At 37.4% G+C, this 24,817-nt stretch overlaps 1 protein-coding gene across 8 annotated transcripts in view; it reads right to left on the minus strand.

Moving 5' to 3' along the window:
* Positions 1–24,817, minus strand: part of CDKL5 (cyclin dependent kinase like 5) — a 134,444-nt gene that overhangs the window by 41,302 nt on the left and 68,325 nt on the right. For 3 of the 8 annotated variants that reach the window (XM_069002758.1, XM_069002732.1, XM_069002794.1), the window contains exons 1-6: positions 15,986–16,237; positions 14,522–14,567; positions 11,376–11,512; positions 8,305–8,425; positions 7,114–7,173; positions 1,605–1,695 (exon numbers count right to left, since the gene is read on the minus strand). In XM_069002758.1, the coding sequence (XP_068858859.1) occupies positions 1,605–1,695; positions 7,114–7,173; positions 8,305–8,425; positions 11,376–11,512; positions 14,522–14,567; positions 15,986–16,153 (623 nt within the window). In that variant the 5' untranslated portion in view covers positions 16,154–16,237. Of the gene's footprint in view, positions 1–1,604; positions 1,696–7,113; positions 7,174–8,304; positions 8,426–11,375; positions 11,513–14,521; positions 14,568–14,849; positions 14,924–15,985; positions 16,238–24,817 lie in introns of those variants that run through there. The other 5 variants (XM_069002741.1, XM_069002749.1, XM_069002767.1 and 2 more) reach the window with 4 other exon arrangements.

Below are 24,817 nucleotides of genomic sequence, written 5' to 3' on the forward strand. Positions count from 1 at the left end.
AATTTCCTTTGCTAACAAAACAGTTTCAAAAACTGCAGGTCAGACTAATACTATGTCTGCCAAGATTGTCATGTCTTTCCTCCTAAAACCTCATTACTGCTAGAGACAGAAAAAAATGGTTTGTATCTAAAAAGGTCACAATTGATGCTTTCTTTCCAAGTCTTTTTTTTTATACTTGTATATGCACATACACACTTCACTGGAAGCTTTACTGTTTTCTCCAAAACATAAAAAATTGAGCTTTGAGTTTTTTTAATGGCAACTTTAACATACTATTCTGCACATAAGAAAACAACTGCCAAAAAAATTGATTAAGATTAGCAGAGCTCTGGGAATACTGGGATGACCTTATTGACAGAGTAATTACTACTTAATTATTTACCCGTTCAAAAAATATCTAGTTCAGTGTTAATCAAAGGTTCCAACAAAGACTTGTTTCCCAGCAGTATTTAACATGGTGCTTAAAAATTCTTAGGAGTGACCAGAACTTTTTTGATTCATCCTGTGGCTACTAGTTCCTTATTTTAAGAATATGTGTATAAAAATACACATGCACTGTATATTAGAATTGTATTCTATAAGAGTGTTCATGTAGTTTAGATTAATGCTCTGTTTAACTTGACAGTAGTGGGAAGATCACATATCACAGACCTTCATGGGTTTTTTTCCTCTTCCTTTGCCCTTTTGAGTCCCATGAATTTGTTCATTTAGCATCTTAAAATCTGTTTCACCTTGTGAGGCAGTAAAATGCTCATTTTACAGATGAATAAAGGAGTAAAACTAAATTTCCTGGCTGAGGCTACTCAAGTAACTAATACTTTTGTAGTCAATGCAATGCTAACTTCTCAGTGCTTTATTAAAATGATTTATACAGCCTCCTTCAATAAATTCTTCCTAACTAGTAGAAAGCTAGCACCATCCTCTTGAGTGACTTCAGCAGTGCTGGCAAAGGGTAACTACAAATGAAAATCAAAGCACAGAATCATAAAAAGTTTTGGGTTGGAAGGGACCTTTGAAGATCACCTTGTTCCAATCCCCCTCACCTGGGCAGGGACACCTTCCACTAGATCCGGATGCTCAGAGCCCCATCCAACGTGGTCTTGATACTGCCACGGATGAGGCACACACAGCTTCTTTGGGCAACCTGTTCCAGAGCCTTACCACCTTTGAGCAAAAAAATTCTTCCTAATATAATTCGGATGCAAAGGATGAAGGTAACCAGGAGTGTTGCACTGTGAAAGCTTTACTGCCATTGCTATGTGATGTCCACACAGGGCTGATGGAACATTCCAGGCTAGAGGACTACCATGGAAACCTCTTCTGAAAGAACTGGGGATGGGGGTGCAGGAGCTGGAAGTACATCTGTTATAATTCAGCTTAATACTTTAGTCAGTTAAACACTGCTCAGCTCAAGACAGGTCAATATGTCAATGATTCATACTGACTTACTGGAAATGAACAAAAATTAATGAAAATCTGAAAGCCTCTTGAAATCTTGCCTTTAAATCAAACACAGTTCCCCACAGGCAAAGCTTACAGAAGGTGCCGAAAAAACGTACAGAACCAGTAAACATTTATCATGGCAGTTCTCAAACTGTACTTACCCAAGCAAGAGTTCAGGTGAGCGGTACCATCTGGTAGCCACATACTCTGTATAGTTAGCATTGCTTCCTTCAGAGAGATTACGAGCAAAGCCTGTCAGAGAAACAGTGCGAAATATTATATCCCACTTTAAAAACAATATGTGTATCACCACTGATTTTGGCAGCAAGAGGTCACGTCTATTTACATAGAAGCAAATTGTTTACAGCCCCTGCTGCAGAATGATGTCTCCAACAATTGCTTGTCTACTGAAATGCAAGCTTTTATTGATACAACAGTGAAAGTCAGTGTGTCTGCTTTAATGACTCCCTTACTTGTGTACTCTCCTCACAAGTCCGTGGGGTTGCTATTACTCTGTATGCTATTATGTAATCAAAACAGACTGATAGAAGTGAACTGTCAGTATGCCATGTCAGCTATTGAAATATTAACCACTAAATTTCACTGAGATGCTGTTTACAGAAGAAGATTCATAACTTTAGAAACATTACACATGCATGTGGACTAGACTCTTCTGGTCATTGATCCTAACTACTACAGTCTTTGATTTTTTAAACTGGTCAAAAGAATACGTATTATTCTCATCTAAGTGCATTCCCTCCCTGGCCTGGCAAGGAAAATGGTTATCTCCCCAAAACTATAAAATGTAGGAATCTAGGAAAGATCAGCAAAACTGTTTATATGTGCACTTGGCTCACTCCACATGTTTTGGCTTCCCAACTGCTTTAGCACCACATTCACAATAAGGCTCTTCGTGAATTAGGATCAGAAAGCACGTCCAAATTAACTTCCTTATCCACATCATTTTGTTAAGAATAAAACAAAAAAATTTAAAATGTTTACTTACTTGCAATTGTACCAAAACTTCCCTACTGTCCGAAGGCATAATGATTATGACCACTGGCTGAGAGAAGAGTGCATCTACTGGAAAATCCAGTTGTAAGAATAATTTAAACTTTTATTTTCATTCTCCTCCATTTATAAAAAGCCAGCCGAGCACCACAGTAATGTTACTGGATTTTTCACGCAGAAGAACTCTAGGGCAGATGTTGATGTTTCAAAAAGTATAAAGTCTTACTGTTTTCAAATAAATAATTAACAATTAGGTGAGACAGGACAGACAGATCTCAGCAGTAAGACTCCACATGCATCGGCTCCTTACTAAGGCTCAAACTGAGACAAGCTTCTGGGACTGAAACGCAGAAGCAGCATTTCCAAATGCTGTCTTACTGGGATGTAACATTAAAATGCAGTTCAAAATTCCCTTCAGTGAAATCACCACGGGTCTTTCCATTATTGCATTAACAATGAAGAAATAATAAAAATTCCAAAGTGTTGAAGAAGAATAAGGCATAACTTTATTTCCTGAATCAGTAAGTGCTCCTTAAATGCAATAAATGTTTTGCTTTATGTCTGAGTTCCTTTCCAGAAAGGAAAATTGCCTTTCCCATACAACGATGTTTTGTAAAGTTACAATTTTTTTATCTTTTTTTAGAATTTTTTTTGTATTCTGGACGTGTAAAGCTTAGTGTGAAGAAGCCCAGTTCCACTCATCCCTGTGGAATACTAATTTACTCCAAGCTGAAGTAACAATTTGGATGAAGATTATTATTAGACTAGTAATCAGGAAACAGTTACAAATTTGTTAATGACAAAGGTTACAGCTGTTACTTTTTGCAAGATACCTGTAACTTCAAGTGATAGTAAACTAAAAGACGGGATGAGTATGATGAGGAATGGATATTTCAAATTTGTCCCAAAATAATAATTCACATCTGTTCCCATAAAGTCTAATGAACATTACTGGTGCTGCTGCAGAAAAGCTGGAAAGGATTTTTTTTTTTTTTTTTTTTTACTTCTAACATGGGGATTGAGTGAATTTGAAAACATTACTATATTTAGAACGGCTTAGGCAGCCCCATTTCTGTTTCAAATTACGAGCTATCTGATTAATCTCGGCAGTGGAAAATCCTTCATTCATGTCTTTAAAGAACAGAGGGAAGATAATCAGGAGCTACATCGAAGAAATAGGACAGTCAAAAAGTGGGAAACCCCAGACTGAAATGGGGACAGGAAGAAAGGAAAAAAGTTGTCACATAATAGAAATAAACACATGCTGATGTAACACATGAGCCTGGCAGCACATAAGCTCCTGTGCATCAGAAGAATCAACAGGTCAAGGTTTCATCCTCCTCCCTCCAGGCCAGTCTATCAGAACTTGGTCACAGGCAGGAGCTATTATGTCCAGAAACCAGCTAGTGTAGTCTGAAAAATCAACCCCCAACTTTACAGGCCAGGTGCAGCATGGATTTGACGTGGCAAGACAGAAAGCAAAATTTTCATCATGGGCTTCAGTGTCACCTCTATATAGATTCAATTGCTCTGACCCTATGACACCATGCAGAAAGAGGATGAACAGAATTAACAGTTCAGAAAAGCATAATATCTTTTTAAGGGAACAATTACTTTTATTTTTATGGTTATAATGGAGTTTTCTTATTGTTCCTTCCTCCAAATTGTGCTGAGGTATCAGGAATATAGAAACAAGAGAAGGAAACTAGGGAGAAGATTAGACAAATTCTGAACAGTGAGAAGGAATAGATAAGATGAAGACAGGAGGAGATTTGGGTGAGAGCAACTGAAAACAATAGTATGTGCAAAGGCATCATGATGCAGAAAGAAATAACAAGCAAAATCAGAAATTTCACGAAAGGACTTTAAATAACTAAGAACATGGTAGGAGAGATGTCAAGGAAAAAGATGTAAGAAAAAAAGGAGGAGGCTGTCAGTTTCTTACAGAGAAACAAGGCACATTTAAGTTAGACATAAGGTAAGGCATTCTACTGTTAATGACATGTAAGTACTTTAATAGATGCCTAGGAACACTAGGGAACCTCTATTATTCAGAATTGTAAGAATAAACTAAGCAAACACCTGTCAAGAATGACACAGACATTCTTAATCCTTTCTTTGAGTAGGTGGAAAAACTAGAGGATTTCTTGAGGTCTTTTCCAGTCCCATGTTTCACGATTTCTATGCTTACATGCCATACAGAGATTAAGAGATTGCTAAAACAAGTAATTTTGAAGCCCTGGTGTTGAAACAGCAAACACACTAGTCAGAAAACCGAATTATTTCCAACAGTCAGATGCACCTGCTGTAATCGGCTCTTTGTACTGTTCTCTTTTTCCACTTCTATTGGAAGAAATGACACCCACACAACATGTGTCCAGGCAAGCACAACAACCAATCTCAATTTTATCTAGCACGGTATGTACAGAACACATGGCACAAGGATTATGAAGAACTATCTTGTTAAAAATTTATGAACTTTTCAAACTGTTTTTGTCCACTGGGCCACTGGAAATGGATGCATTATCCTTTTCTTTGTAAGTACATGAGGAATGTGACACTGTATGTGACAAGTACCTGTGTTCCAAACATGAATTAAGTTAGGTAGTCAGACAGCATATGTTAAATCATGCTAAAAGGCAAATTCTTATATCCTAATCTCTGCACGTTCAGGAAACACTTGTGGTTAACACCATTCTGACATGTATTTTACAGTAATAGCTTAAGCTACCAGCAATTTTGTCAATTAGCAATAACACTAAAAAAATCAAAACTGATTCCATCTTAAAAGAGTTGCTCAGAATTTTAAATTCAACTAAAACTGAAAGGCCAATTAAAACTATAACTAACCCACATGAACATTAAGAACCACAGAAATTCCTGTAATAGTTTGCCTCCCTTGATATTGTGCTGATCACTCTGAGTTCATGGTGATTGCACATCCTTTCCAACAGCAGAAAGAGAATGTGGCTGGAACACACAGTGTGAGCAAGCCAACAGACCATGCATCACTGCTGGCAGAATTCACATCATCTCTATCTAGTGCAAAAACTGATGTCCAAAACATGACCATACCATCTGTCTGGCTTTTTATTTTCCTGCAATTCTGCTGCACAGAGGATGTTGACACAAGTTCACACACAAAGGTATGTCAGCTGATGTCATATGACAACTCTAATGGCATTACTTTCAAGCAGGGACATTGCCCATCCAAAAAAACTGAAAGAGGGAGGGCAAGGGCCAGGCAAGGACATGTAGGGTGCACAGTTCCCACCAGGACCCACTCATCTCCATGCTCCCACTGGCTGTTCCTGCTTGTGAGGACATCAGCCCAGACTGGGGTGTGCATTGATCAGGGACAGGTGCTGCCTGTGTTGGTTGTTCAGCTCTGCACAGGGCAGTGGGTTGGTCCCTCAGTGGGGTTTGCCTGGCAGGGATAATCAGTCAGGCAAGACACTGAATAATCAGTGTAACGTAAGGGACAGCAGCCACAGCGGTGCAGACAGGAGGCCTGTGGGTACCAAAAAGGCAAAGGCACCGAGGGCACCACACAACAGTACCCTGGTGTTCTGTCAGAGCTGTGCAGTTCCCTACATTGCAGAATAAATGGCCCTGAATTTAAAGAACTTATATGGAACAAATCTTCTAAGGTTCTTCCTAGAACAGTTATTGTTTCTGAATGGTTAAGCAAAAATGCCTTTAGGATTAGAAGAAATAAGCAGCACTGCAAATGACAAACACCTTTTTTGTCTTCCTTAAAAACTAATTTGATTTATTTTGTTAGCAGCTCTTCTTTTCATTCAAAATTGCAGAGGTTTGAAATGACAGCTTTCAAATCATTCTTACTGAAAAGTACCCTTGGGGTAACACTATGGAATCGGCTTTTATTTGCCAAGCCAAATGGTAAGCTTTTCAGAGGGAACAATATTTTATTCTGTGTTTATGTAGTGTTTAGAATAAAAATACAGATTGTTGGAACACTCTGCCCTGTTGTCTTCTGAGATTACTCACACGGGCAAAGTTCGCCTTGTACTCGGGTGATGATTCTTCAAAGCCTTAAATCTGACGTTAAACAGGCATTGGTAGGTCAGGAAACATCAGATTTAACATAACATGTACAGCTCTGATTCTGACCTCCAGTCATTCAGTCATTAATCATAGGTGGACATGTGATTCCTCAATTAAGGTAACAAAAAACATTGACCTATAACTACACATAACATTCCACAAAAACCAATGGTTCGAAAAACATATACAAAGTGTAAGTTTAATGAGTCTTTACTAAACAAGCAAGAATTATCTTTTCTTTTAATACATAGGCCAGATAAAACTACAGTTTCGCCAGCCTCCTAATCAGCTCATCATCTGTGCTCCTCTCAGCTGAGTGTCAGCAACATCAAAAGCAGAAACCTTGTCTAAAACAGGAAGAGAAACAGTGTTTCTACTGACATGTTAACACAGGTATTTCACAGAGTATGCAAATTAAGCCCAAAGATCTTTCAAATTAAAATACTAGCCCCAAACTTGAAGCAGTAATCAATTCTGACTGCTAAAAACTTTTAAACAGTACATGCTGTAGAACTCTTACAAAATAAGGCAAAACTCCACTGCAAGAGATTTTCTTTAAAATTATAAGCAGCAGGTATCTCCCAAACTTACCAAAGTCACACAACTTCAGAACATCATTGTGGCTTATTAAGAGATTCTCTGGCTTGATATCTGAAGTATCGAGTGGGCGAGGAAAAAAAAAAAGCTGTTAACTTCTCTTTAATTTTGGACTTTGTCAACAAATATTATTTCCTTATAAGTTATTTGGAGATATTCATGCAATCATAAATGAAGCATTACAAGAGCAACTGCTGAAACAGCTTCCAGCAATTCAGTCTGTGAACAGGCAGAATTAATTTTTTGCCTTTTGAAGTCTTTTAAGTGTTTCCCAACAAAATATGGAAAGATAAAATGTGCTTACAGATATTCCTGGGCAGAAAACCAATATCTATACTTCATATTACAAAATAAAAGAAATGATTGATATTCAATTACCCAGTTAACCAATTAAATATTAAGTATGTTGTGCTCAACATTTTCAGTTATAATGACCATCTTGATCACCTCTCGTAATTTGTTTAGAAGAAATGTCTTGTCTAGTTTTAAGCTCTTTTTTCATTCCTATATTATACACATGGTACCTTTTTCAAATTACATTTTGAAAATATTTTTAGAATCATGCTGTTCTTAAATACAAAAAGCATACTATAAGAGAATTTTATCTTATTGGAAACATTAATTAGAAATGTTACTCTTGCGAAGTCACAAAGCAAAATACAATTTTACTAAATCAGGATAAAATACATAAAACTAGATAAAGTCATACATCAAGATATGCACTCTAAGTGCTTGAAGCTTAAGGAGAAAGTAAATATACAGAGCTGAAACTCAGAGGAGCTGGGAGGAACTGCCTTAAGAACTAAAACATGGGGGACCAAGTTTTAAGTTTTGGGTTACTTTTCTTCTAATATTCTATTATCAGATTCAAAAGTGAAATGACTGAGGATCATGACATGCTTAAAAAATTTCCTTTTTCTTACACAATGTCTGTTACTGCAGTTTCAGTTTGCTGTGTTTATCATTTCCCAAAAGCAGTGGACAGCAAACTTGTTACTTAGATGAATTTAGTTTAAAATGATCCAGAGTCATGCAACAGACTTAAGATCCAGCCAAATTTACTTTTTTTTTTTTCCTGTTGATATAAAGCAATTGCTTATATTTATGTTAAATGCAAATTACTTCAAGATATAACATGTTTCCCTTTAGAAAGGGGCTTATTTATGTGGAGTACTACACACTTACCTCTATGAACAATATCATTCTTATGGCACCAATGAATTGCTTTAATTAGCTGGTAGATGTAGCTTTTCACTTTTTCTGGTGGAACTCCATTTGGCATTTCTTCTAGCAATTCAAGCATATTCTAAATGTTTAAAAGACACATTATTTAAAAGAGCTATACTCTACCTGCTGGAAGATAACATGCTTTCAGCCTTCTGAAGCAACACATTTGGGCTACAGAGCCCAGCTATGGAAAATCAGTAGTTTAACATTCAGGGAGTGAATTTTAATCATACACATTCTCCTAGTGTTTTCATTCCAGAGAAAACACTTGTGAAGACAATCCTAAAAGGTGAACCACAGATATACCACACGTCCTTAAAAGACTGCAATTAAACCACTTCCCTATGACACCTAAAAGTCATTTAGTTACAAAACATTACTTAAACAGAAACACCAGGTCAGTGTGACAATATAAAAAGTTTAGCAAATCAAAGCATTTTGTAAATATTCAACAAAGCTCTTTTCTTCATTAAGTTAGTTCTGCCACTTTGACACTGCAGGGCCATGATGAATCACAAACTGTATCTGGATATGAATGGGTATAAAACAACACAAGCCCCCTTAATGCAAATGAAGTAATAGATACAAAAATGCCTCACGGGGCATAAATAGAAACCTAGGGAGTATCCTATAGCTATAGATCAGCTACAGTGATCTTGGACATCTTGGCACTACAGTAACCACAGCCATATCAACTGTTTTATGGATATACACAGGAAAGAAAATAAACTTACTCTTTATACTAGTAAATTTCCTCTTCGAAAAAGAACACTTAGATTCCCATTATGTTAGCAAATGTCTCTAATTTTGCACAATTAGAAGGACAATGAAGTTTTTATGTTGATTTCTGAATTAATAATGGGCAGCAGCAGCCCACTTGAAGAGAGAAAAGTCTTATTTACTGAACACTGAAATATAAGTATTCTGGCTATATTGCCTTACACAACTCAATTCTGGATTTGAGCATTCGTAGATTTTTCATTTACAGTAAATTTACCTCATCTTTGACAAACATTTTCTTTAGCTTTACAGTAAAACTTCTGAGGTTTCTCTTGAAAGATGTTTTAATGAACACTAATACATAAAAGAGTAGGGATTTTGGTGATATTTGAAAACATTTCCAAGTTTTGCCATTTGGGAGTAAATACTGGAACTTATGCGTTTGAGTGTAAGTTTTCTTAGAAACACACTTCAGATCTGAGGAAAGGAATGCTCTATTAAGAAACCATATTGATTTTAGTTAGATTCTTGTCCACACAGAAGGCTGTGGATCTGGATAAGTAAGTCAAGAAGTTAGTGTTACAAATACAAAACAAAATAATAGCATCAACACAGGAAGACATAATCCCATATGAAGACATTAACTAAGGGGATGATGAATAAAGGAGATTAGACTAAATGTGAACTTAAGGAATCTGGATTTCAGTATTGCAGAGTTAAGATTCCCCAAAGGACACAAAGTGCTCACTACCAGTTAAACAAAAAATTAGTCTGTTCCACCAAATTTTATTTAATTCTTTCTACTCCCTTCAACCAAAGAAGATGGAAACATCATAGTCTTCAAAGAAACTATGGGTAACACTACTTAAGGTATTTGAAAATAAGAAATGTCCATGGACTTCAAAATTTAACTGAAAAGAAAGGTCAACATTAATACAGAAATGACATTATGTACAAACTATACATGATGCCTACCTTTATCATAGAATTCTTTTATTCTGATGCAATTAATGCTAGATATTGCAGCCCAGTGTTTTTACCAATATTAATCAGTTTTTGAATATATAACCCTTATCAGAACAATTAATATCTTTTACTTAGGTTGCTCTTTCAACCCACTTCTACAGATAGCTTAGCCAAGTCAACTATAACAGAAAATTAAATGTATGTTCTAAGTTGGTGTGTGATCAAAGACATTCCATGTGTCTGGAACAATTACAAGGAACATGGGTGAAACAAGTCAAGCTTTGAATGTTGGATCTAAGTAAGATCCACCACATTAGAAGTTGCTGATCTGCTGGTGAAAACAAAAACTGATTTCTGCCAAATTGTGGGCTAATATAGGTCACCTCACATTATGTAGTCAAGTTATAAGACAAAATAAGTTGTCAACTTGAGGTAAAGGAGACAGCATTTAGGGTGAGAAATTTTTTGATGAGAGAAAATTAACTGCAGAGGACTAGCACTCAGCTAGACTGCAACACCACACTGGCAGCATATTAAATGAAACTTGCAATCAAAAGAACAGTATCTTATGAAGGCTATAGACATATTTAAATCTGCATTTTCTTTCACTCTGTGTATCTGAATACCACCTAATTGTTTCCATGAAGAAACACTATAGAATTCAGAGGGAAGGTCTACCTTCATCAGGAAGGTTGCAAAAATGACAAAAGACTAATCTGTTCTAGGCTGTTTCTCTCCGGAAACAGATCAGGATGCTTGGCACTAGTAGTCCAATCTAAGGAAATTTTGGAATAGTTTCAAAATGAGGTCAGGATTGGAGTTAATGACACTGGTCTTTGCCAAATCCCTCTACGCAACTATTGATAGTGGCCTTGTTACAGAAATACACAAACAAATCCTATTTTTAACAGGGAAGGGTGGAGAAAGTTGAAAGAGATTCCAAGGTCAAAAGTCTATGATCTTGTTTTGAAAGACTACGTCAACACTCATTACACAACCTAACACAGGACAGTTATACAGCTTTACAATTAAACTGGATTAACGAGTTCAGATGGAAATTTTTCTTCATATATACTCCAGTCCGCATAATTTTTAACATGTTGGTGTTCACATACAGAAGAATTTAAAAAAAAAAAAATACCAACACATGACATAAAAACAACAGTAATCAGTGTTGCCATCTCACAACAGATGTCTAATTACAGCTCATATTGTATTAAAGTTTCTGCTGCTTCTCTTTAGAGATTAGGATAGCTTAATTTTTAAAAATAAAAGCAATTTAAAAGACATTTTCCGTAAGCTGATGATTTAACTGTGGCAAGGATACTACAAACTCAACTCACTTTTTCCACATATTCAAAAACTAAATATAATTTTCCTCTTCTTCTGAAGGCTTCCTTCAGCTCCACAATGTTCTCCTGTTTCAAAGTGCGAAGCATTTTAAGCTCTCGTAAAGTGGTTTCTTTGACTTCTTCATTTTCTAGAGTGCAAAGTAGAAGTGACAGAATAAGCTGATTAAAAAACAAAACAAACCCTCCAAGTAAAAAGTGTTATGACGATTTATTTTGAACCCCTGATTAAATTCTCTGGTTTTTAGACATTACAGCTGGTTTTCCAGTGTGGACTTTCTGTTGTCTGCATACTTCTGTGCTGGAAGAGAGGTAAATGATGACTGTGCTTATTATACAACCCTCACAGGTTTCCCATCAGTACCAGAAAGGTTTTCTGTGGCAGAAAAAGTCGTAAGAAACAAATAATTTACATTTTTTATCTTTTTTTATTATGAAGGGAACTAATATGCTTCAAAACAATATTCTGTGTACATGCTCTACCCCACAAACATACATCACACCCACAAAGCATTGGGAAGGTTGTCCTCAGCAGAAACACTGGAATGCAAAGCTCATCTTTGAACAGTGCCAAACAAATGTGCATTTGATTCTGAAATAATTTTGTTTTCCAAAAGCCATGACAAATTTTAAGACTGAAGCACAGATTTTTAAGTCCTGTACGTTCCCCACATCTTTCAAAGGAAATTCAGCAATACCAGACCAGTATAGCAGCCACAGAAGGAAGTAGGGTAAGTATTGATGCAATGAAGTCTTGAATTTAATTCAGAGGAGTCAAGAAATTTAACTGTTTTGTCAATTTAGTTTAATTTTAACTGATTTGACAATTTAGTTGTCTGAAAGGTGTTCAAGAAAGGAGGAGCACTTCACTAATGCTTCATACACTGCTTATCATTAAGGGGCCCTGAACTAACTAGGTTCTAAAGGGTACTAGCAATGATATGTGAAGTAAACCTGACTATATTAGGTTTTATTTTTCATTTAGTAAAATTAAAACCATTAATTCAGTAAATCTGCTCACGCACATATAGAAACAGCATACTTAATCTCATAGAACTGTTATCCACAACACAGAGTTACTAAATGGGAAACACTTGCATAAATTCAAAGCTAAATCACATTTGCAGGTCATGTACCACAAAGACAGTTAGAGACAGAGGAAGAAGCCACATGGAAGAGAAACTGTTTTTCCAAGGCAAAAGCAAAAACAAGTTTGCACGGGAGAGCGAATAACACTGGTCACACAAACACATTAATCACCATCAGAAGAGAAAGGGGAAAAATAAAAAATTGAAGTGCAGCAGGAGGGAAAAGGAAAACAAAATACTATAATCACAAATGTTTTGATTAAAAAATATATAATTTAGAGCAATCTAAATCTTTTCATTTTAAAACTGAGTGCTTGATGCTGGCTTGCATCAGCCTGATTGCATAATCTCATCTATAACAAGACAGTCACTTTCCAGCACATTTAGTATTCATATGTCAAACAACGGCAAAAATTCAGTGAAACAAAAATGTCAATAGAAACAATTACAGTATATTCAAACTTCTAATGAACTACCATATTAACAAGACAGATGTGAAATGGGCTGAATCAAATCCATCAAAAGAACTTCTGTCATATTTCCAGAAACTTGTAAACAACTAGCTACAAATCTGAAAGCAGTCATCACTCATGTAAACTGATGTTATGTAATACCCTTGGAAAGCCAGACCTAATAGCAGTGTTGTATTTTTTGTTTTCATTTTTTCATAGACAAGCTAATATAATAATCCTGTTTAGGAGTTAATACTGAGATTTACTGCCTAGGATCTGTACTGAATAGCCACAGCAAGTTCCAAAATGTGATTCTGAGATACTCTCATGACCAGGTCAAGATAGTCACCACAATTAAACTATCTTTTACATCCTTTACAGGGATTTAAAACAGATTTCGGAATAGCAGAGCTAAAACATTTATCAAATACACTCTTCAAGTGTCTGGGAAAATGATGTGCCAAGCGGAGTTTGCACTGTGCAAAACAAGATGCAAATCAGACTTTGCTGTGTCTGACTGACTTTGAAAAATACAGCCCTTGTAACCAACACCACCTTCATGGCCACCAGCAATCCTGTAGGAATAGCAAAAGAGAAAGTTTGCCAAAATGAAGTGACTGCTTTTTCTTTAAGCAACATTGCTAACCTTCGGCCTAAGCCTCAGTACATGGCAAACCACAGCAGCATCGCACCACACCGGGATGACTCCTCTCACACTTCACACTTCTCCATCTCTTTGTGCAGCCCTTTGGGGCTTAGGGCTGACTTATGATGTACACAAGGTACACAGCTGCTCTCATGGTTGATTGCCAGTGTTGCCTAAGATAGTATATGGTGATTCCCTGTCCCCCAACAAGCACGAGTCAGAGACCCAGGTTCTTTGGGTTTATTACTGTTGCGTGAGGTACATGTGTGTGTGGCACTCAGAATAATTTCTGTGTGTCCTGCCTTCCTCATTGCCAGCAACACTAAGAAGCCTTGCAGAAGTTGGTTCTTCCTCCCTCTCAGTAAACTCAGCAATGCTGCAGAGTACACAGGGTCTGCTGTGAGGGGGCAAAGAGCAAGTTTCCTGAGGAGACTGAAGGCCACTGAAGTGCGGACAGAGCTGCTGCTTCACCGCCCAGCTCTCTCCATGGATCCTTGAGAGCTCCCAGATTTATCTTCATGTGACTGAATTTCTCAACAACTTCTTCCAGTCTCCTCCATTTACAACTTCAAGTTCCCCTGATATTTCGATCCTCCCTCACAGATGAAGGGTGATAAAACCCAAGGACTCTGCAAGTCACTATTACAAGAGGAGTTTTTTACATTTTCTGGTCACATCTGATCTCCAAATGGTAGATCTTACTACCATGTATAGCACCTCAATCTCAGCCATATTAAGATAGATGCATCAAGAAATAAATGTAGTTATCTAATTAGAGTGTATAATGCAGGCTCTAGGAAGGTATGAAAGATCAAGTGCCTTAAATATTCACAGAGCTAATATATCATTACCTTTTTAAAATCATACCTTCCTATATGAGACTTCTCATTTTAACTGGAGAGATATTAGCAACATAGTTACTGACATTAAAGATCATGCAGCAGAAAAGGTTACCTTCACTGTCTTTGAATTTCTTGATAGCCACAATTTCATGTGTCTCCTGTAAAATAAAAGAAAAGAAATGGAAATGAGCAGGATTTGTTGTGCATTTTCTCTCGCCTTTTTTTTTCCCCCTGAACATCAGAGGAAGAAAAAAAGAAGCATTCAAAAGGAATTTCCCAATGCAAAAAAAATTAATTGAAAATCTGGTAAATATTTCAGTGATCAGGCCAAGTGCAATACAAACCCACATGCAGCAGATATGTCACAATTAGGAATCCCAGCAAAAAAGCAACAGAGTTAAATGCCAAAAGTTCATATTTAAACACCTTGTAATATATACCAGTGAAATTTTCAGAAGTGTTTATCCTGGGAGTCTTGTTTCCTAGTTATTCTGAAGTTCTAACAATCTTTTATGTGACCACAGTATGAATATCAGTGCTTATCTTTATGAGGTGAAATGAAAATACTGTGCCAGTACGTGGCTAAGGCTTATAGCAAGACCTGTGATTTTGGCTGCCAAAAGTTTTTGGGCTTCAAAGTTCAAATATCCACAAAGAATACAGTATTAGTGTCGCGGGTTGGGTTTGTAACCGGGCAGAAACACCAATTTAGTGTAGTGGTTTGGTCTAAAATACTCATTACTGTTTATCTTCTGTGAGATAAGAATTAGGAGAAATGCAAAGCAGGCACCAACTTGAATGAATATAAAGAAGTTTATTAACAGACCTAAAAGAAGAAAAGGAAAGAAAAAAAAAATTATACCACCTTTAGAACTCTCCTCCTCCCCCCACCTTCCTCCCGTCTCCCACTGACAATGTAAAGACAACCCTTAAGATGTTCAGTCTGTTTACCACTTCCATAATAACCTGGTTCAGTCCATTTAGAAAGAGAAGTCTCTTTTTGCTCATGCTATGAAAACAGTATCACACCGAGACAGCCACCCACTTCCAAATATTGTTCAGTCCATTCAGGAAGAGGAGTCTCTCTGCTTACGATGTGAGTCCCTTCCCCCGACTTGCAGCTTTTCCCGCAACTGCTTTCGAGGGTCCACTCTTGAAAGTTTTCTGGGGTACAATTTTAAGGTTGAGCTGTTCAGAAACAAAGAAAAACAGAGGCCCTTCTCCTTCCCTGGGAGCAAAGGGTCATCTTCATCTTTAAAACTATCTCTGGAAGCATCTCTAGGAATTGAGGTTTTTCTCCTTTCCTCTTTGGAGCAAAAAGTCCTCATCTGGTTCATCTGGTTCATCTCTCTCTGTCCAAACTTCTCATGAAATTACAGCTGCGTCAGCATCTGCCTATCTCAGCGCAGGTGCTTCTGCTTACGAGTTGAACACTCCACCCCCCATATCTTCATGAAATTACAACAGGATACTCTGATATGTCATAGCTTCACAACAGACTTTCAGCTTTAAGCATCTCCTCTCTCTCTTCCCTCAGGTTTTCAGCTCTTCACAGCAATAAAAGGGTTAATCTCACCTCGGCCTTGCAGCTGGAATGTGGCTTATCGCTGTTGGTCCCCTGACCTCTGCCGGACAGAGGTGCCGCTTTGCTGAATCTCGGCCGCAGTGGAGGGGGGGGTTCCGAGCCGCTCCGACTGCCCACGGCAAGGCAGTGGGGGGGGTTCCATGGCTGGAACAGGCCCATGGCTCCAGGCTGGCCGTGGCCCGGCCCGGCCTGGCCCAAGCAGGGCCTGGCCGGGCCTGCTGGCCCCCGCACGGGGCCTGCAGCCACCTGTCCCAGCGCCGGAAATGAGAGAGAGCTGAGGTGGGAGTTTGTCTATTCTTAAGTGTGTATCACAGAGGCGGTCACAACTTTAAGTGGCTTAAAGAATTGTCCATATTCAAACTGGCCAGCTGATAGGTTCTATCAGGTCCCAGAGGAAGCTGTAAGCACCCCTTAGCAAGGACATCCCTTCCGGGACTATGCTTGCTAACCTATGACAATTAGGAAAGTAGCTTCTCTGTGCCTCCTTTTAAAAATTTGTCGCCAGGAATCAGTAACTGTATTTGGCAGTGTTCAACCATGCTTACTGTACAGTCATAAGTGGTGACTTCCTAACGTCCACCTGCCTGTGCATTCCTCTAGCATTCTCTATTCACCAAATCATAGGTCACATTTTTCTCCTAAGTTTCTCTCTTGTTGTGTGAGCAGAAATGCATTTAGCACATGGACAAAACGTTGCCAACAAATGTAGCCTAGTTCAGGTCTGTTCATACAACGATGCATTAATTGAACTTTAGCAACAGGACGTGGAGGAAGCCTTAAAGTCACAGAGTAAGGGCTTGTGAGCGGACAGGCAAGAGGCTACCTGGGTACTTGATGAGCTAGATCTACCTTACACGCCTTCACTAAACACTACAGTTAAAAAAAAAACCCAAACCAACAATATCCCACTATTAATAGCATACAAAGGCCAGATTGGAGGACAGCAATAAAAATGAAGCCCCTCTGGAGCACCTGAAGACATGTGCGTAGCCAGTTATTGAGTAACACAAACATTTACTCCATTTTTCATTTCAAGTCATTGTAACACGTGAACCTGTAAAATACCTGATCCCAATTAAAATAAAAGCACCTGGAAAGAATGGTCTCAAACTAAACAATCTATTTTAATAATTATATTTCTACTACTGAGTTATAGTATTGTTATATTTATTAATTCTAACTCTAGTAATAATAGTAATAGTTACTAGGACTATGAAGGAACATTAAGAGGGTGAGTAAATTTAGTTTATTTGACTTCTGGTATCTACTGGTAGGTGTTCTGGCTAATTAAGCCTCTGAAAGATTTTTCAGAAAAGGAACACTGTAATTGCCCTCAAAAGCCTCTGCTGACTGTAATATGCCTATGTTTAGACAGCATGCATACACCACTTTGCAGATGAACCAAATTTATCCATTAGTATTACATGCCCATTTCACATGAAGTAAAAGAAAAAATTTTAGATGTTCCAGCTACCATAAAAAGTCTGTGTTTTTATTCTCAAAGCAATAGCTAAGTGCACTGAAAGAAATATAGGAGCTATAAAATGCATCCTCATACAGACAGCAATTCTGATTCAAATAAGTTTCAAACAAGTACTGACGGGCACTTGGTGAAAGCAGACAGACACCACATTGCTGAGCCCTGAGAAGATGGACAGAATGGGGGATACAAAGAAAAACAGTTTTGAGGAATGAAGAAATTCAATAGTGATAATTCAGACTCCTGGGCAAATCTGAAAGGTTCTTTATAGATTGAATTTGGACTTTGTGACTTAAACATTTACTTAAAAGACATTTTGGAGAGCTGAGATCTTTTGCGGATCTGGTTTTCTGCATTTCAAAAACAGGCCAAATTGGAATTCTCCAGAATAGAACTGTCATTCACTAAAATATTTATTTTTGCATTTCAAGGGGTATTTTTTCAAGACTGTACTACGAAACAGAACAGTACCGAAAACAATGTTCAGCCTGATTGTGGAAACCTTCTTATACAATAGCTCAGTATCCAACTCCTAGCATGAAAATTGTCATTGACAATTAAATGTATCATCTAGGTAGATAAGCTGGTACTAGTTGATTCAATGTTTGACTTCAATGAATGTCAAAGAAAGAAAAAACTCACATAATCCTTTCTGATCTCTACTACTTACTACTACCAGCTTATATTATGAAGTAGGAAAATTTGAGTTTGCTTAGCTGTAATTTTGCTTCACTCAGCTACATTTATTACTAAGCATCTCATTACCATGTTCTAATAAAAATTTATGGCCTCCATATTTCACTTTACAACAACAGCAAATTTGCAAACACAGAAGTCAAATTTCTCATAACACTGGCATTACTTCTGATTATTGAGCATGTATATTATAAACATTCTATGTTCTAAAACTAAAGGAAGAACACTGTTTTACAATTAAACATGCAACAACAGATGAATGTTACTGAAAAGACTTTGTGTAGAAGGATGTACAGAAAGGCGTTATTCAGACTACATGTGTCTAAAAAGGGGCAAAATATATCTCTTCATGTACAAACCTGCTAATATCTTTTAATAAGGCTAAGACAAATATTTCTGTTCTTCCTTCACATATAGTGATAGAGAGGAACAGGAATGAGATATCTGTTCATGGGAAAAGGGTACCTCCAGCCCTGGAGAGAGGAATCACTTCATATTAGGGCTCAGTCCTTTCCTATACCTCAAAATAAGCACAGGAATTGCCTCTGGAGAAAACACACACTTTACCGTCTGCCCATTTAACCACAGATGAGAGGAGAGTATGGCTACGAGAGCTGAGCATTTTCACTGCTATGCTCCTTCCCATCCACAAGTTTCTCCCTGAGGTTTCCTCACAAGATTGTCATAGCTGGTGTTTCCTGTCACCACTATCAAACTAGAAGAGTTCCTAATTCAAAACCATTTAATTTTGCTTCATTTAAAGGACAGAGGTCCCCTATTTTCCCACTGTCTCTCCAAAATTTATATTACATAAGTCACCTTTATTATATGTAATTATATGTGGCACAAGACAAGTGTCAGAGTAATGTATCTCTGTTGTTTTCTTGAAAGATCTTTGATGGGAATACTCAAGGAACATGATGCTGCTTACCATAAATCAAGATCTTAGAACTACAACCATTATTGTCTGGAAAGAGAGAGCATATCCTATTCTTGAAAATGTCATGTTGCAAAAAAAAATCTCTTCAAATATTTGTCCCTATTTTATTTCAAAGGTTTCTGTTAGGACTTTTTTTCCTTTTTTCTTTTGCACATCATGGAAAATCTGACACAAAGCATAGGTACACAACAAGATTCTTGAAAAACAGATAAGATTCCAACCTTCTGAAAGGTACATCGTTCACCTATAATTTTACTGCCTCACCCTATATGATTACAAGAATTTCTCAAGCATGGAATTTTTAAGCAACTGAAAGAACAAATGTTTATAAATATCAACAACATGAACAGAGATAGCAGTAGTCAATACTGAGCACATCCCATACACAAGCAGAATACTGCTGCCTTTACTCAGCTGGTGCTGCTCAAGCACTATCTAGTACATCACATCAGAATTTTATGCTGATACATTAAGTGACATTAAAATATGATACGGCATGTTCTGTGATTAGCTCATGATTTCTATCTGTACAAGTGTGAGGCTGTTTAGGCCCAAACTTCTGTTAGAAAAAGCTAAATCAATCACATTCTCTACTCATAGAGAATATTTACATGTCATAGAAATTATTTAGAAGTGAGCAAGAACCTAGTTTGATCCTCATAGATCCATTATTACATTTACACAATTTAGTTTCCCACAACAAAGACACACATTAAAAAAATCACCGAAATTTAGCCAAACATATCCGATGGCTAATGTGTTTTCAGAACAAAGTAGTCCAGTTTTACTTTGACTTGCATAAACATTATTATGTTCTACAACATTAAAGTATTTAGAACAGATTTTTCAATACTTGTGATTCTAGCAAAATCACAGAACATTAAGCAGTCAGCCACAAGGCAACAAAAGCCCAGAAAACAATTACAAGATGGTAAAGCATTTTTCATGAGTTGCTTAAAATGAAGCTTTGAAAAATTATTTGGCTGGGTTGTTTTTGTTTTTGAAGTTACTCTCAAAACAAGAACAGAAAATATCAGCATTTTAGTCAGATCAATGTATCACAAATGGGACATTTGTCAGTACGAAAGTTTTTAAACTAAGCCAAGCAATGCACGTTCTGAGGGGTCACAGGCATCGTTACCTGCAATTATGTCAGGTCCTTAAGGCATTGCCTGGACACTGTCTTGACTCCATTTCCATTCTGCCTTAAAACACTACCACCTTTGGACAGTACTAACAGACTAGAACACAGCTTCCTGTTGTCTCAACACTTCTGATATTACGTGCTGGCAATTTTGCTGGCAATTACTTTCAAAATCTAGTGGAGTACTGTAAAATATTCTCTGTAGAAAAAGAGAGATGTGCAAGATGATGCCATTCCTTTTTTCAAATGGTTTGACAATACAAAGTGCAAGTCACAGCATACTATGTCATCTTCTACACCTAAAAAGCTTCGGAGAATTTCCCTCAAGAGGTGCTTCACTCTTTCAATCTTATATTTCTCCCTTGAGAAAATTGCAATCCTTCTGTTTTTCAGCTAAACCCCCCACACTTGATTTATCTAAGCAATATAACTCTTAGCATAGGAGAACTTGAAGGGAATTACTTCCTAATCTAAAAGTCCTATTTATTTTTAGGAAGAGACAGAGTCTTTGGTAAATAATGACAGAACAGTATGTCTGATTTATCACAATGCCTTTATTTACTGGAAAATTGCTTAGAATTTTTCTAACATATATATGTTAGAGTTCACTTGAGAAGAAGCACTAGAGTGAATCTCCACAAATCAATTTTCTATCTCTTGAAAGCAGAATGTTATTTACTAACCATCTAAGTGCAGAGGAAGACTCCTAACAGAATAGAGTTCCATACTTGACATGCCATTTTAAGATGGCCACACTGTCTCCTGGCTGAGGAAGAACAAGAGGACTAATGAAAGCTTAAACCACTCTAGACCCACCAGAAGATTTTCAAGGGGAACAGCTATGTAAGCTCAGCTATTCCACTGGGGAAAGAAGCACAAGAAAAGGCTGAAACCTTGAGCTACAAGTTTGACAGGAAATGTCCAGTAAGTGCAGGTAATGATGGAAAGAGACTTTTTTTTTAAAATGAATGCAGATTGAAGCAGTTTCTCTTATTTATCTATGTCCTTCAGAAACACTTGCAACAACTTTATTGTTTGTTCAGATGTCACAGGCAATGCTTGTATTACCAGTCTTACTTATTTGTCTTAAATCAAGTGTAGTATAAGGGAGTCATAAACAGCAGGCATTTCTGATACAATTACCAGACAAATCTGTAAGCCAAACAAATGGCCCATCTGTATCCATGGACTGCCAGACTGGGGCTCCAGCCCCAGTGGCAAGCTCAAGCGACACTGATGCTGATGCCAGGGACTCTCCAGACTGCAGGAAGTTTACAGGCTCACAGGACAGCTGGGGCTGGAAGGCACTTCTGCCAATTTTGAATGTCTCCATTACTAGGGATCTTCTGAAGAGCCTTCAAGGTATTCAAAATCCACAAGGATAAGATTTGGAGCAACCTGCTGTAGCTGATTCTGCTTTGAACAGTTATGAAGAGGCACACCTGAATCCTAAGGCATACACTACAAAGGATGCATTTTACATTCTTCAAGAACTTGCAGTCTACTAATTTAGGGTGTAAATACTACCCTAAAAAGAACACTTGAAAGGAAGAGAACACACTCAGTATTTTCTACGAACTAGCAGGCTGATGATAGTGGTTAGCATCAAAACTTCCATTGTTCCAAGAGGATTTTTCATATTTATTCACAATTTTCTCCAAGCAAGAAAGTAAATATGTTTCCCCAAATAATGCGCACAATAATATAATGAAAAGGATCTGGAATTAAAAACAGCTTTTAAATACTATAAATGTAGCTATTCTAGCTTTTCATGATAAACTAGTACTACTGTGGCAATTTTTAAAAATAATCTGTGTTTCATTTCATTCTGTTGTAGCACCATACCATATAATTTTACAATTTGACAGTATTGTTTAATCCAAACCATGGATATAAAACAGAAACCAAATTCAGTAAATGTCTATAAAATTCTTCCGATGCTGAAATGTCAATAATAGTAATTTCAGTTTCAAACCTCAGTCTTCTTCCAGTTCTATTTGTTCAGGGTTTTTTTTGGGCTGTTAACACTGGAAATTGTGAAAATGAAAGCTATTTATAAATAGCATAATACTGCATTGGCAGATATGAGCATTACTTAATTACTTTTTATAGCATAATCTTAACACTTGGAATACAAGTGATAACAACATAGAGAATGTAGAAAGGCAAACTCTACTACCTTCATGGTTTCCTCTAAGATATCACTGACTCCATAAATGCAAAGGTCAACAAGACATTTATAATTACATTGTATTTCCTAACTTTTTGTTATTATAATGCAGTGCTCCTTTCCTGGGCACCTTGTAACTCATGAGTAAGTAGAACTTACTGGAAAATACATATTTTTGTTGGTTGGTTGCTTTTTTAAAAAAGTACTCAGTATTGTCATTTTAAGTCTGAGAGTCAAAATAGTTTCGGCATGACTGGCTGAACTTCTGACATTTATCACACCCCAAGCTTTAGTTTTGAAATCTTTATTTCTGCAATGGATACAATTTATTTTTTATCTGGTACCTTCACATTTTAAATTTTTTGGGGGTTATCTTCTTTCTCATCAGCAATCTGACAGGCATTTTCTGTAATTTGTAAAACAGATCTACTGTGAACCAAAGGCAAACTTGCCAAGCAGGCCCCTGAGGCTGAAACTCTTCAGGTGGAATTCAGTTTCAGATAAAGACCTCTAAATTCAGATGCCTGTATGTGAGTTGTGTTTCCAAGCTTCTAAGAGCTCTACATTGATCAGTCACTCAAGTCATGATTCAGTAGCCTAAACATGGGCATCTAGTAGCATTTCAGATTGCTGAGGTATCCACAACACTCACATGGGATTGTCAAAGGGGCTTTTTAGAGCTGCCTACCATGAAAGCCCCACATACCAGTTTTTTGAAGACTCTCTGTTCAAGGCCTGTACTTTCTCAACATTTTCTCCTCAATATACTCATGATCTTGAACTCCACTATTTTGCAAACACTGTAGCCAATTATTATAATAATCTGGCTGGTCATTCCATCACCTGAATCAAGAAAGTTTCCCTGACACCCTCCAGAAATCTTTGGGACTGCTTACATCCTACCACACTGCCTGTCTGGGAAATGCCAGGGAAGTTAAATTCCCCCCTGAAAAAAAGCATCAGAGTTCCCCCCTGAAAACAAGTGTTCCAGAAATGTCATCAGCTGTTTAAAGAAGGTTTTGCCCATTTCTTCACTTTGATCAGGTGGTCTACAACAAAGTCCCAATACAATGCCATAGTTTCTCGTCTCCCCTCTAACTCTGAACCACAGCGTCTCAACTGTCATCCATCTGCGAGGACCCACTTTTCCCTTAAAAGTGGGCTGTCACACCATCCCAGAAAATACTACCATATATCTGAGACACTCTTTCCCACAAAGGGAAACTTCACCCCTCTTTCTTTTGAGCCCATCTTTCCTGAAATGTCTGTATCCATCCATCCATCCATCCATCCATCCATCCATCCATCCATCCATCCATCCATCCATCCATCCATCATAAAGTACCACTATTAATTCTATGTTAAGAATTTTTACATACCAACCAAATTTTAGTTTTAGTGTGCAAGCTACAACAGAAGATTTCTCAAACTTAGTTTACTTGGTTTAACACTATCTTAGAAAAAAACACCCTGTCTCTCTCAATGCTGAAGGAAAAACACATAAACATAGCAGCAGCTGCTGGCATTTCCATGCTGCAGAAGCACAGACATGGTTTGCCCTAACTTTAACAACTCTCATGTGCAAATGGCTGCAACAACTCCTCGGTATTCTGCAGTGGGCCTTAAACCACCAGAGGTGGCAATTGCCTATTCAGATACCAAGCAGCCATTCTAGATCTGTTCTGGAGCAAAAGCAAGAGCCAAGGTAGAGGCTGTCTTTAGTTTTAACACATTAATTTGTTAGTAATGGTAAGCTCTCCACATCTGGAGGAAAGCCTAAGCTACAATGGTCTTCCTGTCTAGAATCTCAAAGATGAGAACTTTTATGGTTAGTGCCTTCAGTCCAAAATAAATAAATAAATAATGGAAGAAAGTTTTAAACTGAAAACTTCTTCTCCTCCCATTTTGGGCACACAAAATAGTGTAACACTGTCTTCTTCATGCAATTCAGTATGTAAAAGGTGCTACCTAATATAACCAACACCTTTGGTATTCTGGTGTCAGCTCATTGTTAGGTTTGGCTATGGAACAGTTCATAGATGTCTGCATTAACCCTAAGAATCTGTCATTCAATGGCCTCTCCATCATACAGTGTCTTCTTTCTCCTCAAGCAGCATTAAGGCTCACAAACACACCCTTTTCACTTATTCCAGATCTTTATTGAGAATATTTTTTGTGTTTTCTCCAGAAAAGGATAAATTTGAACAGGAAATGCCACTTGTATTTTCAAGCCTCAGTTCGCACTAGACAACAGTATTACGGAAAGAAAACAATATGCCCCTCTGCCCCTAATGATTTTGTGGCATTTACAAGACATCTTTTTGCTCTCTAGGTCTTTTTCATCAAGAAATATTTTTGCTGACATTACACTCTTACCAAAGCAAATTAAATTC

This window comes from Aphelocoma coerulescens, chromosome 1, assembly GCF_041296385.1.
Source record: "Aphelocoma coerulescens isolate FSJ_1873_10779 chromosome 1, UR_Acoe_1.0, whole genome shotgun sequence".
Lineage (NCBI taxonomy): Eukaryota > Metazoa > Chordata > Aves > Passeriformes > Corvidae > Aphelocoma > Aphelocoma coerulescens.